This window comes from Cornus florida, unplaced genomic scaffold (genome assembly GCF_030987335.1).
Source record: "Cornus florida cultivar Cherokee Brave unplaced genomic scaffold, ASM3098733v1 CherokeeBrave_3.0.0_Hap2_Chr07, whole genome shotgun sequence".
Classification (NCBI taxonomy): domain Eukaryota; kingdom Viridiplantae; phylum Streptophyta; class Magnoliopsida; order Cornales; family Cornaceae; genus Cornus; species Cornus florida.
In genome coordinates, this window is record NW_026775577.1 from 28,299,581 (window position 1) to 28,314,525 (window position 14,945).

The window sequence follows — 14,945 nt, forward strand, 5'->3', positions numbered from 1 at the left end:
TATTTTCCAATTCTTTTTGATTAATGTCTTTTTGTTATATATTAAGTTGTTTTTTTTTTTTTTTTTTTCCTTTTTCCAATGATGTCATTGTATTTATCATGCTACAAATTAGAACAATATATCATATTATTTGACGATAAAATGCTAATGAGGTTGGAATCCAATAAAAAAAATAGAAAATTTATAGTAAGAAATTTAATTATGATTTTGTAAGAAATGGAAGAAACTAAGTTCAACCCTTTTAATAATGTCAAATTACTAAAGCATTGTTTGTCTCTCACAATTGGTATTACAGAGAGAGATAAATATTAAACTAATTTGTAAATGGGTCTATTTACATCTCCAAATATTTTTATTATATATATATATATAAACACACAGTCTGGTTGATAAAGAATGAAGTAAAGAGTACATAGGGTTAGTTTGGTATAATAAAATAACTTATAGAGGTTTAAAAAGGCAATTCCATGATTCAAATAAGTCAACTAAGTAGTTAAAGGGAAATAATATTAATTCACCGTGTGTCAAAAGTGGCATAAGACAATTGGGGGTATATTTGTTAACTTTGGGCGTGTCTTTGTTAAAAAATGAGTTGACTTGGGTATGTTGTGTCAGTCAATAGGACAAACTTCAAAGGGTGTTAGTGTAATTAACCCAAATGATAATATATACTTCTGTCCTAAAATAAGTGTCCACCTTTTCATTTTTATCAATCACAAGTTAAATGTCTCATTTGAAAAGTCAATGCATTATTTTTTTTGTAATATTACTAATTTTAAATTGAACATATAAAAAGTAAACTCTCATAACACTACAACCCGGTGGGAGTAACTTTGATAATTCATTTACTACTAATATAATAAAATAATAATAAAAATTATTCTCTTAAAAATGTTTAATTCCTAAGAGGGGCACTTATCAACTAGGAAAAAACGAACATTTTCACAAATCCAGGCTTGTATAGGTTTGTTATGTTTATGCTCATGAATGAGTTAAAATGATTTTGACCACGAGAATAAACAATTTTTTATTTTTAATAAACGAAATGAGTCCAAATTTAACTTTTCAAGCTTGTCACGAGTTCGAGCTAAGCCCATAAAAAAACGAGCCAAGCCATTACGAACTCAAATTCAACTCAACTCGACTCATTTGAAACTTTTAATCTCTCTATTATTCCTTTCCTTCCAACTTTCTCTTGCACCAAAGGATGGATACTAACTCCCTCCTCCCTTACTCTTTTTTTCTTCCTAATATATCAGGTCCTTCAAAATTATTTAACCCATCCTTCTCCGATACAACTAACTACTCATGTATTTATGATTTTTTGTGCAGTCATAATGTTACTAGTAGATCTATCCTTTTATATGTATAAAGTTTTTAAAAATTGTTTTAGATAATATAACCAGACGGTTCAAATAACTTTGCACTAATTCAACATGATCAAATTATGATATATTGCGCCATTATCATAAATAGAATTAAACAACAAAATTTAGGGGTTCACCATATTTAAATATAATATTGAGTGACTTTGAGGGCGGTGGTGGAGTACGATGAGCTGGGAGAAAGTATATAAAATATATAGTGATATACTTGGCTATCCTAAAATAATGAGCCACCCACTCCCACCTTTCTAATGTAATATATTTGGAGTCTTTTGATTTCTTAAGCATTGTAGTAACCGAAAATTCTCTCTCTTTCTGAAAAGATATTTTATAGTTCAGACATTTTTTTCTTCCCTTTTCCCTCTCTTTTCACTCTATTTATAGAGTTTTTTCAATATTCTAGAAGATTCCTCTTTTATCACCCCAGCTGGGCTAATCCTTTGGGCCTCTTCTTTAATGTGGATTCATTCCCTTTTCCTCAAAATTGGGCCTGCTGGGCTGTCCTTCGACCGGGCTGAAAGCCCCTTCTGGATCCTATGGTCAACATCGAAGTCTTATCCGGTGAGCCTTCCTTTAGGGTTCTTCGTCTTCCAGTCTTCTGTGGTGTGTTCGTCGAATCCTCTCTTTACGGTAAGGTTAGTCCCAATCCGTTGTTACTTCTCAAAAACTTTCTTCTCTTTCTTTTTAATAGATCTGAGAATTTCTCTCATTACCACAATGGTTCCTGGCTTTTGTGCATAATAGCCCCTAAATGATCACATTTTGTTGTAAAATACACCAATGCCTATACAATATTTTATTAAATGATCATAATGCCTCTTCTTATTAAATTCATACTAATTTATTGACATATTCTCCATTAAATTTGCATAAATTTATCTTTAATTTTTGAAATTAATTGTTTAAATAAAAATCTATACTAAAAAATTGAAAGAAAAATTAATTAATTATTTTATTTTATATGAATATATTACATGAAAAAGAAGGTGTTTTTTATTTAGGTAATTTATTAAATTTTCATCAATATATTGTATGAAAAAGTAGATTTTTTTTTTATTTTTAAAAAAGTTTAAACTGGTTATAATAATTTTTATTATAAATAATAAATTAATCATTTTAAAAAATAGTAGTTATAAATCTATTTATCTTTTTTATTTTTATTTTTATGATAAATTGATACTAATAATAAAATTAAGGTAAATAGTATAATTAATATTTAAATAAGAGAAAAGATAATAAAAATAATTTAATAAGAAATGAAAATTTTAATGAGAAAGGGTAAAATAGTCTTTTGTCATGAGTTTGTCCTTAATTGTAACAAATCAATAGTTCCCGCGGGACGCGGTTGGGGACAGTTTTTAGTTTAGGAAATAATTTGTAAAAAGACAATACTTCAAGAGGGTCTTTTACACTTTACCCTTATAAAATAATTTAGTTTAGACTCTAGCGGACAACTTTGGACTAGATTTGGGTTGTGTATTACCTCACTCAATCCAAACTTCATAAAATAAAAATGTTACTAGAGTCCAGCATTACCCAGTGGCCTGGTTTGATAGAGTGCTTATCTCTCTGGGTGAGTGTGTTCATGTTCAAGTCTCCCTCCCTCTAGTTTGTCTACAAAAAAAAAAAAAATTGTTACAAAAAAATACATAATAACCTTATTTGGGAAAGTTCAGGTTTAATTTGAATTTGTTGGTGCAAATTGCACCTTATTTTATGGTCCATGAATGGCGTTATTTTGGCCCTTGACGGGCGGTATTGTGATGATTCTTTCTGCAACTCTCAATTTTGGTAAATTCCAAATCGTGAACTAAAAAAGTCTACAAAATATTAAAGAGATCTAGAGGCCACACAAGCAACAAATGCTCGTCACACAAAATAATTGACATTTTTAGTTTGGTAATTTGGAAAAATAAATAAGTATTGTAATTTATGAAGCTATATTGATAATGTTGTAAGTCAACAGCTTAATTGATCTCAACCACATAACGGTTGAAGCATAAATCGATCAAGAAATAAATATCTAAGTACCAAATATTAAAATCTTCACGAAGTTGTTTTGGATCCATGTTATGCACTAAAATGACCTACTTTTGATGCACAAGATTCCTCCAAACAAGAAGAGGTTTTTGTTCCTATCAAAAGACATGTAGAGATTGATAATTGTATTACATTTCAATCCTATTGAAAATAAAGCTACAAAAGTTTTTTTTTTTTCTTTTCCCGACAAAAAAAAAATAAAAAATTACATATTACAAAGATTCAATTTTCCAAGCATATGAGCAAAAAGAGCAAAAGATCCAGATGGACCACTTCACATCACATACGAAGAGTCCAAACTGAGCCACATGAAGTTGATGCACAATACCATCCATTTGGCTTGGGCAAACATGCGCAAGAGGGAGACATAGAGCCCATGGGAAGGAACCATGTTCATTAACAAGGATTCGAGGCCCAATTAATCAGTCCCATGTGATACAGTCTCCTACAATCACCAAAGTTTCATCCGAAGTTGGCTAACTTGTACGCCTTTCAAAAGAGAGTTTGACATGGTATCGGATCAAGAATTGGGTCTGACTCTGATATTAATTGTTACGAATAATTGCTTGTCCATTTATTTAAAAGTTCAAACTGTTGGATAGTGCTACATACTCACTCATTTGTATCCAATTATTTTTTCATCCGAATCCGACGTGAGACAAATGACCCTTATTACACATGACTACCAATTGAAGCACGGAATCCTATGGATTGTTTTGGATCAATATGGAATTAGTTTTACCTCACTTTTATTTTATATTTTCTCTTTAAAATAATGCTTATTAATAATAAAATTAGAGATAGCATACCTAAGTAGTGGGATTCTGTTTGATTAAGTTTATATACAACTTAATCAAGAAATGTATGGATTAAAAGAGAAATGTTTTTGTTTTTTGACAAAAAGACTAATCAAAATAAAATAAAATAATTTAAATAAATTACACATCAAAGACATAATACATAATGAAAAAGAATGAAAAAAATTTATGTGAAATATTCCATTGATAGGCAAGAACTAGGATAAGGATGAATATATATGTCAAAATTCAAGACTGGCGGTGGGCACAAGAAAGTACGAATGCCATTCCTTGCGTTGCGGGAATGTCACATGCCACTGCCGCCTCGTCAAGACAAAACACCAACTATTTTCATTTATTTTTCGAAAGATTCCAAAATCTAATAATCCCATGAGCGCCAATGTCACGTACCATCTTTAATTCTATAATAAAAATTTGTAGATCCAAGATGATAAGTTAATAACAACACAAAAGTCTTAAACTTCTATAAAATAATAGACTCAATAAAATTTGGAATGCAACTAATAATGTTGTTGAAAATCATTTCAAGTTTTGTAGTAAAAAAAGAAAAAAAAGAAAGTTTTATCTTATATGATATTTAAATTTAAGGATTATGTTTTGATCTTTTTTAGATTTAATGTTGTGGACTTAAGTAGGACTTGCAAATGAACTGAGCCAAGTCCGTGCACATCTCATTTGTTTGCCGATTTAGTTCGGACTCAATTTTGCATATTGAATAAAATAAAATAAAAAGTCAACTTCAATATCATACTCATGCTTGGACTGGTTTGATTTCGTATTCGGAATCGCTTTTGCTCGTTGATGAACTTATATAAGTTTATATTCATGAACATACATGTGAGTTTAGTGTTCATAAGCTTACATGACAATATTTAGGATCGACTAGTTTTGTAATATAAGATACTTGACGAGTTATGATTTTTCAAAGAAAAATAATAAATCTTCCGACCTTAATTACCGTCTCTTCTTTCGAATATAACGTGGTTGGGAATGAGTTGAAATTTTTTTTTTTTTTTAAGAGTTCAAACGTAATCCATTCACATTGTATTTGGATGAGGGGTCGGCAATTGAGATAGGAAGACCTATCATTTCTCTTTTCTAAATATATTTTTGCAATTTCATTTTAACAAAGGGAAAAATATTTGCACTACACTTTTGTATGTACACTTACACTGTTATTATTATTGTTATTATTATTTTTAAAACGAAATGACTTTATTGTCTTTGAAAAATAATACCACAATTATCTTTAAATGTACTGTTACACTATTCTTTTAACCTTTTAAAGATTAATTATGTTTTTTTCAACTATATATATATATATATGAATGTGGTGCAAACTAGTCTGCAAATACGAAGTGTGATATAAGTTTCATCAACAGCTGAGAAGCACATATACCATATATCCGCAAATATATATATTAGTATATATATCAAGTCATTGTAAGTTTCATCAACAGCTGAGAAGCACATATACCGTATATTCGCAAATATATATATTAGTATATATATCAAGTCATTATAAGTTTCATCAACAGCTGAGAAGCACATATACCGTATATACGCAAATATATATATTAAAAAATATTTTGGTCATTTTACCCATAATCATAAAAAATATTTAATTTTCCTTTGGCCTAAAACATACTCTCATATATTATACAAGTTGTTTAAATGAAGTGGAGGAGGAGGAAAACTTTCAGATCACCACCAAGCACTGGTTCTTGCCCTATCCAAGGTAATGTCTTGAAGCTAACTGTGTATATTGAGTATTTGGTGTATATATTAATTACACAGTACACACACATTCACCATATATATGTGTGTGTGAATGCTATTTTTCTTGTCTCTTTTAAAATGGTTGATCAGTGTGAATCAAAATTTTGGAATAGAAACAATAAAACTTCGTCAGCTTCCTTGTAATTTAAATGCTTGATTTGATACAGTATTTGTCACTACCTGACGACCTTCACAAGTGTTTTACCCCTCACATTGGCATTATATATATATATATATATATATATATATATATATCGTATGTAAACGTTAAACTAAAGCTAATTAGGGTTCATCTCTAGAAAGATAAAATTTAATTTTGGGTACTTCAATCATTGATAAACCAATTAAAAATACAAATATAGTCACCAAACCATTGACTGAGTATGAAATTGCATTATTTCAAACACTTTTGGGTCTGAATTCCTCTTTTTAACCTAACCCTAACAACCTACCTACTAACACTTGACAATCCACTTTACTAGATTTGAGCAATCCAAGAAGCAATGACACTGATTCTTTAGCTCAAAATTGAGAGACATGAACAGAAATTCGTTGTTGTCCCACAATTCTGGTACATATACAAGCCCAGGAACACCAGATTACCTGGATAACAGCAATGTGGGGGGAATTCAAAAGGGATGGTGTTCGGAACGAGTACCGATGCCGGTAAACCCTAGCCGGAGGCATCTAAGTGCTGCTGGTTTGATGCCATTCAATAGCGGAAGGACTCTGCCTTCGAAATGGGATGATGCTGAAAGGTGGATTACCAGCCCTGTTATGGGATATGGTGTTAGCAAGAATTCTTCAAAATTGCAATCTCAGAGACAATCCAAGTCGATGAGCGGTCCACTTGGCACTCCAGGGACTGTGTGCTACTCCAATTATTCGCTTGCCATGCCGGTGCAGCAAGTAGGTAGTGTGAGGAATTTCATGGCTGGCTCGCCGTTTACAACTGGAGTACTGGTACCAGATGGTCTGTCCATTCATTATGGTAATGGCAATGGTGGGCATTGTAAACCAGTACTCACTGTGAATAATGTGGGGCAAGATGTTAGTCTACCCGGGTGGTCAGATTTGTTAAGCGAGTCTTCGTTGCCCAGCTCCCGAGGTACGACGATCTTTCTTTGGTTTTTAGATCTTGTTTGGTCAATCTATTTGTCTCCTTTGTGAAAGTAGAGCTTAGGCTTTTTCCAAATCAAGATTGATTGAATGACAAGAACTTTATGGTCTATGTGACATAAAAAGCAAGAAATTCATTTACTGTTTGAATTGTTTCTTGCCATTTTCAATTTCCGCTAAATGACTTCATGAATGCATTACTACACTAAATGTATGTAACGATAGGCAGTGCGTGAATTGGAGGTGCCTAGGAATAGTTATGACCAATTACGACTCCTCAATGTAGATGTTGTTTCTTATTAAAAACAAAATTATTTGGATTGCAGACGAACAGTGATATGTTTTGTGCTTGCACCTGAGTGCCATGATGGGCTTTCAGTGTGCAACCTTGAGCCAACTTGGGGGCTCTATGCATCCACGAGGGGTGTTTAGTGCGCGTTGGGTCTAAGGTCATGCTACCCACTGGTAATTGCTCCATTATCATGCTTTGACTAACTACAATGGCACACTTTCCGTGGCATCATGCCGTAGCTAACACATCCCTTGTGCCTCGTCAAACCACAACCTCCTTGATGTTTCCCGCCATGAAATGTCAATACACAATTGTGGCATAAAATAAGTCCAGCCACATGACACTTTTGTGACGGGCTCAGATTATTGTGTCGACACACCATAAAAAGTAAAAACAAGAAATTCGGTATTTTCTTATATTCTTAGTATGTCCTTACTCAAAGGAGACGTCGAGAGGAGTGAATAGCTCACCAGATGCCAAGAAAACACCAGTGACTTCAACTATCACAACATCTGTAGTTGCCAAGATACGTGATGATTATGGTGCACTGTTGCATCTTTAACAATTACATCAGCTAATATTGGCTTACCAATGCTGAATCAAATGTACAGATGAGAAGCTCGAGGACACTAAGGATTCAGAAGACATAGTCTCTCGTGTTGTTTCACGACAGGATATGGCAACCCAGATGAGCCCCACGGGTAGCAGCCACTCATCTCCCGAAGGAATATCATCTTTCTCTACCTCTCCTCGTGCAATCCTTTCCCTTGTGGAGTCAAACAGCAACTGTTCTGCTAAATTGGAAGTCAGGGATGTGCAGGTAGACAAACGAGCCCTCACGATAAGGCAATTCAAAGAGAAAGGTTCACCAGATGTTGAGGACTTAACTTCACCTTGGGATGCAGAGGCAACAAATAACACATCGAAGTATGTTCTTATTTTTTTTGCAAATTATTTTTTTCTTGTTCCCTTTTATTTTTGAGAAGTGATCGATATTCACAATCCCTAATGGGTTCTCACACTCCACATTAATTTTCTTTTAATAAAGAAATGATACAATTGTCCTCAAAAGTGTATTGTAAGAGTTCTTGAAACAATTGTGGAGTGTGAGAATTGTGTCATTTGGAGTGTGAATATCATTTCCCTTACCTTTTTCGCATCGTATTACTTCTCTATTATTCTCCTTCCTCATTCATTAAAATCAAAAACTTCAGAGACATACCAAACAATTGAAAGTCTGCAGGAAAGACTTTAAGGGGAACATAAACCATTGAATTACCTTATCTCTTAAATGCTTTCACTGGACTTACAAGTTGATTTAATCTCTTTTTGCCACATTTACCTGGTTTGTATTTCATGGCTTAAGCTAGAACATCATCATATTTTACTCTTAATATTTCATAAGCGAAATCAACTTTCTTCCCCTATACGAGATTAAACACCACCTTTATTTTTGGTAACAACGTGCCTTGTTATGAGTTTTTGTGGCATGAATTTGTTGATTTCTTGAATATTATATTTTTAAAAGAGCCATAATTATTTGTGTATATCATATGAAAATGCTTTCATAAACATGATCTACTAAATGATTTAGAAAACTTAGTGGAGGCTATAAAACCACTGCAGCTAGAAAACTGAGAAAACACTGCTCTGTCAAAATCTGTTGCGCAATGTCCTTAGAATATGCTTGAGCACCAAAAGCTGCCATGCCAATCATTCTAGTCTCTTGTTGAATGGAAAACAAAAGAATAGAAAAGAAAGTCATTCTAGTCTCTGATAGCTCCCTCACCCTCAAAATTTCTCCTATTCCTTTCTTTCTGTAAAAAATGAAACTTCTCCAATGTTGACTATTAGTTATTAGGCCAACCTTTTTAAGTCCATCCATCTTTCACCTCCCGAGTAGAAATACACATTTACCAAGATGTCATGAACAGGTAGCATATTTTTCACACAATACAAACACACTAACATTCTTGAGGATGTTTCTTCTGACTTGGACGAACCAACAATTACTTTGATCAGGAAAGAAACTTTCATATGCAGGCCTCCTGAGGTGACTTGATTATCAACTGTCACCTTTTTTCAGCGTGTTCCTGTTTGTCATTTGGGACGTTATCATCTACTACGCTATGAAAAGAAACTCAGATAGAAATTGATCTACACCAAACATTTTTTTGCCTCTATGAGGAAGGCTCACTTGTCACCCATTCTTACTCTTTTCACCCTAAAATTTAAAATTTCACTCTTCTTACCCATTCTTACTCACCCTGTAGTATGTTTAGGTGATTCCACTCCACATCTTTCTTCTTTGTAACAAATCATTTCCCCAATAAAGCAACACCCAACCTAATAGACCTGAATTTTGAAGTCTCATCTCTAATGAGCTCAATGTCAGCTCTCTGTCAACCAAGTGTTTATTCACCATCCATTGCCTTTAAAGATTTTTTTTTTTTGCAATTTACTCTGTCAAAGTTGTGAGGAAACTTGTAGGTAAGTTCAGAAAAAGCTCTGTTTTATGGCAAATTTAGCCCCCTTTTGATATATTCCACTCCTTCCATGTGACTAAAAGGGCCAGGAGGATCCTCACACATCTCTATATATAGCTTGCATTTGCCAATGAACATAACGTTCATGAATTGTGCAGGCTCCAAAGAGATGAAGCCAAGATCACTGCCTGGGAGAACTTGCAGAAGGCAAAAGCTGAGGCCAAAATTCGGAAACTTGAGGTTCGTTTAAAATCTGCTTGTTGTTTTATAGACCGGCAATTTTACCAAGATATCCTTTGCATATCCATAATTTTCGGGGAAGAAAATGTGGATCACTGATGCATCACCTATCTTCTTGTTGGTTGTATTGCATGTTTTAATGAGATACGCTGCATATTTTATTATAAAGAAGCCTCATAGGGTACACATAATTGAGACCGAACCATTTGGTGCTGTGGCCTTTACTTAAAAAAAGTTTTGTTCAGATGAAACTGGAAAAAAAGAGATCGGCTGCTATGGATAAGATCCTGAACAAGCTGAGAATTTCTCAGATGAAAGCCCAAGATATGAGAAGCTCAATTTCCGACAGTCATGCCTCTCAGATTCCTAGGACTTCCCACAAAGTTGTATCCTTCCGTAAGTACATAAAAATGCGTTCCCTCAGCGGTTGGTTCTCCTGCCATGCATGCTAATCCTTCCAAATTCTCTTTCGAGATTACCCTTGACACCAGGTATTTTTAATGCTTCGTAGTTTTTTTACTTCAGAATTTGTGAATCTCATAAGTTTGAGTAGTTTATGGCCAAATGATGAGACCATCAAGTGCAAGCTATATATACATGTGTGATACCATCTTTAAAATTTATGTAAGGTGCTGATTAGCTTATATACTATAAGGAACTTCATTTGTGACTATTACAGTATCTATCAATTGATACATCAGGTGCTAATAATTATATATATATATATATTCTGACTCCAATTAACAATGAGTTTTTCAAACTCCACTCCGCTCATACAACCCTCACCTAAATAGCAACCAGAATATTATATGATGTTAGTGGCAATAACTCCAGTTTAGCAAATTAGGTTTGCGGTTCACTGTAGTTTTGACTGCTGTTAAATAAATATTAATCCGTGTCTGATATATGTTAGTGCTGTTGTTTTGATTTTGTTTTGTGCTCACAACTTCGATTTTTGGTGCATGAAATTTTCCATTATGTGTTGTTTGAATGTTAAGACCGATGTGGCTGTCAGGTTGAGGCTGTTGTTGTATGATTCCAAGCTCTTCTCTCCTACTGTTTGGCATTTCGTGCTAAATTGCTAATTTGGATTCAGAGAGAAATGCTACTTGTAAGGTGAAATATGAAGATCAAGGTTGCTGCTACTTTAATGCCGACACAAGTCTTCGAATCTAGTTCCACAGTAGCCGGGAGTAAAGCATATTTCACTAAGCTGTGGAAAAAGAAAAAGAAAACAAAAGACGGCCGCGAGGTCTCACTGCATCCCTTGGTCGGGGTACATATGTATTTAAAAACTCTGCTAGTATTACACTATATTTTCAGGTACAGATCTCAAATTGATGTCTATTCGTCATGTATTTTTCCTGTCATCAAATTTTCTTTGATATGATATGAACATTTTTATTTTTAATTTTGTTGTTGTTTTATTTATTTATTTTTTCCGAGTTTCGGTAGTATGATGAAGTAATGCATGAGAACATGTGGGGAGGGCTTCTATGATGATGGCAACCTCATTCTATCACAAAAAAAACAAACTCTTATTATTTTAGCTCTAAATTTTTGGATCACTAAATCTATTAGCTTTCAAAGTTTTCATATCTTAGAGAGATAAATAGCTCCCCGTTTCATTTTCAGAATACCACCCTCACGCTGGTTTGTACCCATAAAATTATATACGAAAACTGCACTAAGGTGCCATCTCTTCTTACTTTATTTTTGTTAAGTGATAACTCTGAATGTTTAAATTTAAAATTAATTATTAAAAAAAATATATCAAAATTTAAAATTAATTATTGAAAGAAATTGCAATCCTAAAAAATCACTAGAACATTATTAGTATCCAAAAATCAATTTCATTTCAAACCCACCAATATGCTCTTAGATCTCTACATTTGTCATTGATAATGTTCTGACACATTAAGCAAGAGATTATGGGAGGTACGCCTATTTATATGTATTACTTTCCGACCATTCTTACATCACCAACGTTGTATCTTCCTATAAGTTGATTAGATTTTGCTTGATCCATGATTTATATCTATTTATCAAGCCGGGTGGATAAACTAGCGCTGTGCCCATTAGCTTCTGCATTAATTAGAGAATATTTGCACACTAAGATTATTTGGTATGGGACAAATGAACTCCCATTCCTCTTTATAGACCAAGGTGCACGATCAAGAATTACAGAATGAGATTCTAAGACACTCTACCAAAAAATATCTAAAATATTTAACGATCAAGAATTCAAGAATTACAAAATGAGATTCTAAAATACTCTACCAAAAAAGTATCTAAAATATTTTGAAACTCGTTGTAGAATAGCATTCTAAATAATGCTACACAAACCTATACAACTCAAGTATGGAGAATTCTAAAATGTATAATCATGCAAACTATACATGAGTTTAAAGTGTTCTAAAATGCATTGTAGTTGCAAACAATCCACAGCATCGTTAAAAACTATTGTACGACTTTCTAAATATTTTAAAATAACTGTACAATAATATTCTAAATAATACTACACAAACCTTAAACCTATTAAATATCGCTTAAAATATAGTAAATATATATATATTTTTTCCTAGAACGTTCTTCACAGATGCTTGAACCCCTGACATCTCTTTAAAAAGTATGAACTTGGTACTTCTAGGTCATTGGCATGTTGGTTAGTAAAATTTTAAGTAGCAAAAATTAAATTTATTTTTAATTATCACTAAAACTTAACACTTTGAATTCAGCCCTTAATATTTAATTTTATAAAACTACTACTTTTTAATTAGTACATTCGAAATGAACACATCACATATTCTTTGATTTCTAATACTTAGGGGTGCACGGACAAAAAACCAAATCTAATTCGCACGCAACGAATTCATAAAATTTGAATTCAATCCAATCTGATGAGAGCTTTAATCAAATCGGTGAAATATCGAATTTGATTATATTAATTTTACTTTCTATAAACAACCTAATAATTTCTTAATTTTGTAGCCCAATATAAAATTGAGATGAAATTATTATAATATGACGAAGAACCTACTAAAGCATCAACCTTGGTGGCAGATTAAATCAAACCAATATTTCTAGAATGATCAAACAGTGCCAATGTCAATTTGTATGAAATAGGAATTTATTTTATTTTTGGTACATTTTTCTTTTATTGTCTTTACAAATATATACATAAGAAAATAAAAAACAAATGAATAATTTTCCTAGTAAGTTTCATAGAATTATACTCCTACCTTTCCGAATCCTTTTTTAACCATATTTTACTGTGTCTTGTATAAAAGAAAGGCATGACATCATGGTGATTGAGATTAAAGACATCAAAGTATGCAATGAACAAAAATATAATTATAATGACAAGATGGAAAAGTAATAACATATATCATATAATATAACATAATATAATATATATATATATATATTTATATTTGAATAACTTCCAACTCTAATAAAAATATTATAAATTAATCAAGATTCTATAATTGTCTTACTCAATAAAACATATAAATAAAAATGGGAGTTGATATTGGGACACTACTAATGGCTTAAAGTGCTCCACCCTCTTTCTTGTCAAAAATGAAATTACAAAAGAGTCCTTTCATTACACCATCTTTATTTCTTTTCTTTTTAATACCTTGATTGCCCTTAAAAATTTCAATTTATATATCAAAGTTTTCTCTCTTGTATTAAAATTTGACAACTCCTTTTTACCTTTTTTATAATTTCAATTTATCAACTTTTTCTCTTACAAAGCTAAGTTAAGGATTTTCATTTTGAAATTTATGTGTTTGTTGTGACGACAAAAATGTAATTTATTTAATATACACACTATCAATAAGTTTTATCTATTCATATGACAATTTACTATTTAAAAAGGATTCCGAGAGACAAGTTTTTGTATTTGTTTCCAACTCAAATACCTTCTATTCTAATGACATTCATATTATTATTATCAGTAAATAGTGCTCTCTCAAGTTTTGATATTGAATTCTATACTTTTCTACTTCTATTTACGCTCAGTTTGTTTGGATGTAAAATATTTTTTAAAAAATATATATATTTTTTATTTTTTTGGTCAAACTGAGCCTTAATGATAATTTCTTTATATATATATATATATATATATATATATATATATATTCAAAACCAGCTCAAAAATATATATATTTAAGAAGAAAGTAGAATCGTCAGCTCGTGTCGTGAGATGTTTGGTTCAGTCCTCTAACGAGCGAAACCCTCGTTTTGTGAAATAAAAAATAAAAAATAAAAAATTCACCATTAAATTTGGGCAATAGAGAAAGGGAGGGGGAGAGAAAAAGAAGTTGAAGGAATTTTCATTTTAGCACCAAGAATCTTACCTTAACTGGAAAGGACAATTATGGTATATAAAAAATTGTAAGAATAAAATATTGAGCTTTGTTGTAATTTCATTTAAAGAGAAAGATGATGTAGCGCGAATATCAGCTCTCATAAAAAAATGGTCTCATAAAAAATTATGTGTTGAAAGCTGCATGTGGTTCAAATTCTGCCAATTCACCGTGCAATAGCTCACCATTTGCATCATCATGCAATATGTCATCACTTAAATCATCAACTTTCCCTCCAAGTATGTATGATCTCCGAGCTATGTTTGAAAAGTTTTTGCTGTCACTTGATCAACAAGCATAAGCTGCTATAAATAGCCTCTGCCCATGGCATCCGAAATCATCAGTTGTATTGTGAGCTTGTAATATCAGTTTGAGAGTGAGAGAGTTTAGGTATAAATTGAGTTTTGAGTGTG

The 14,945-nt window shown here is 32.2% G+C and overlaps 1 protein-coding gene across 1 annotated transcript; it reads left to right on the forward strand.

Moving 5' to 3' along the window:
• Positions 1-6,283: 6,283 nt before the first annotated feature.
• Positions 6,284-11,570, forward strand: LOC132266895 (uncharacterized). The gene is made up of 5 exons (XM_059767906.1): positions 6,284-7,130; positions 8,045-8,360; positions 10,078-10,159; positions 10,405-10,650; positions 11,175-11,570. The coding sequence occupies exons 1-4, from the start codon at positions 6,560-6,562 to the stop codon at positions 10,609-10,611; spliced, it is 1,176 nt and encodes a 391-aa protein (XP_059623889.1). The 5' UTR covers positions 6,284-6,559; the 3' UTR covers positions 10,612-10,650; positions 11,175-11,570.
• Positions 11,571-14,945: the final 3,375 nt, after the last annotated feature.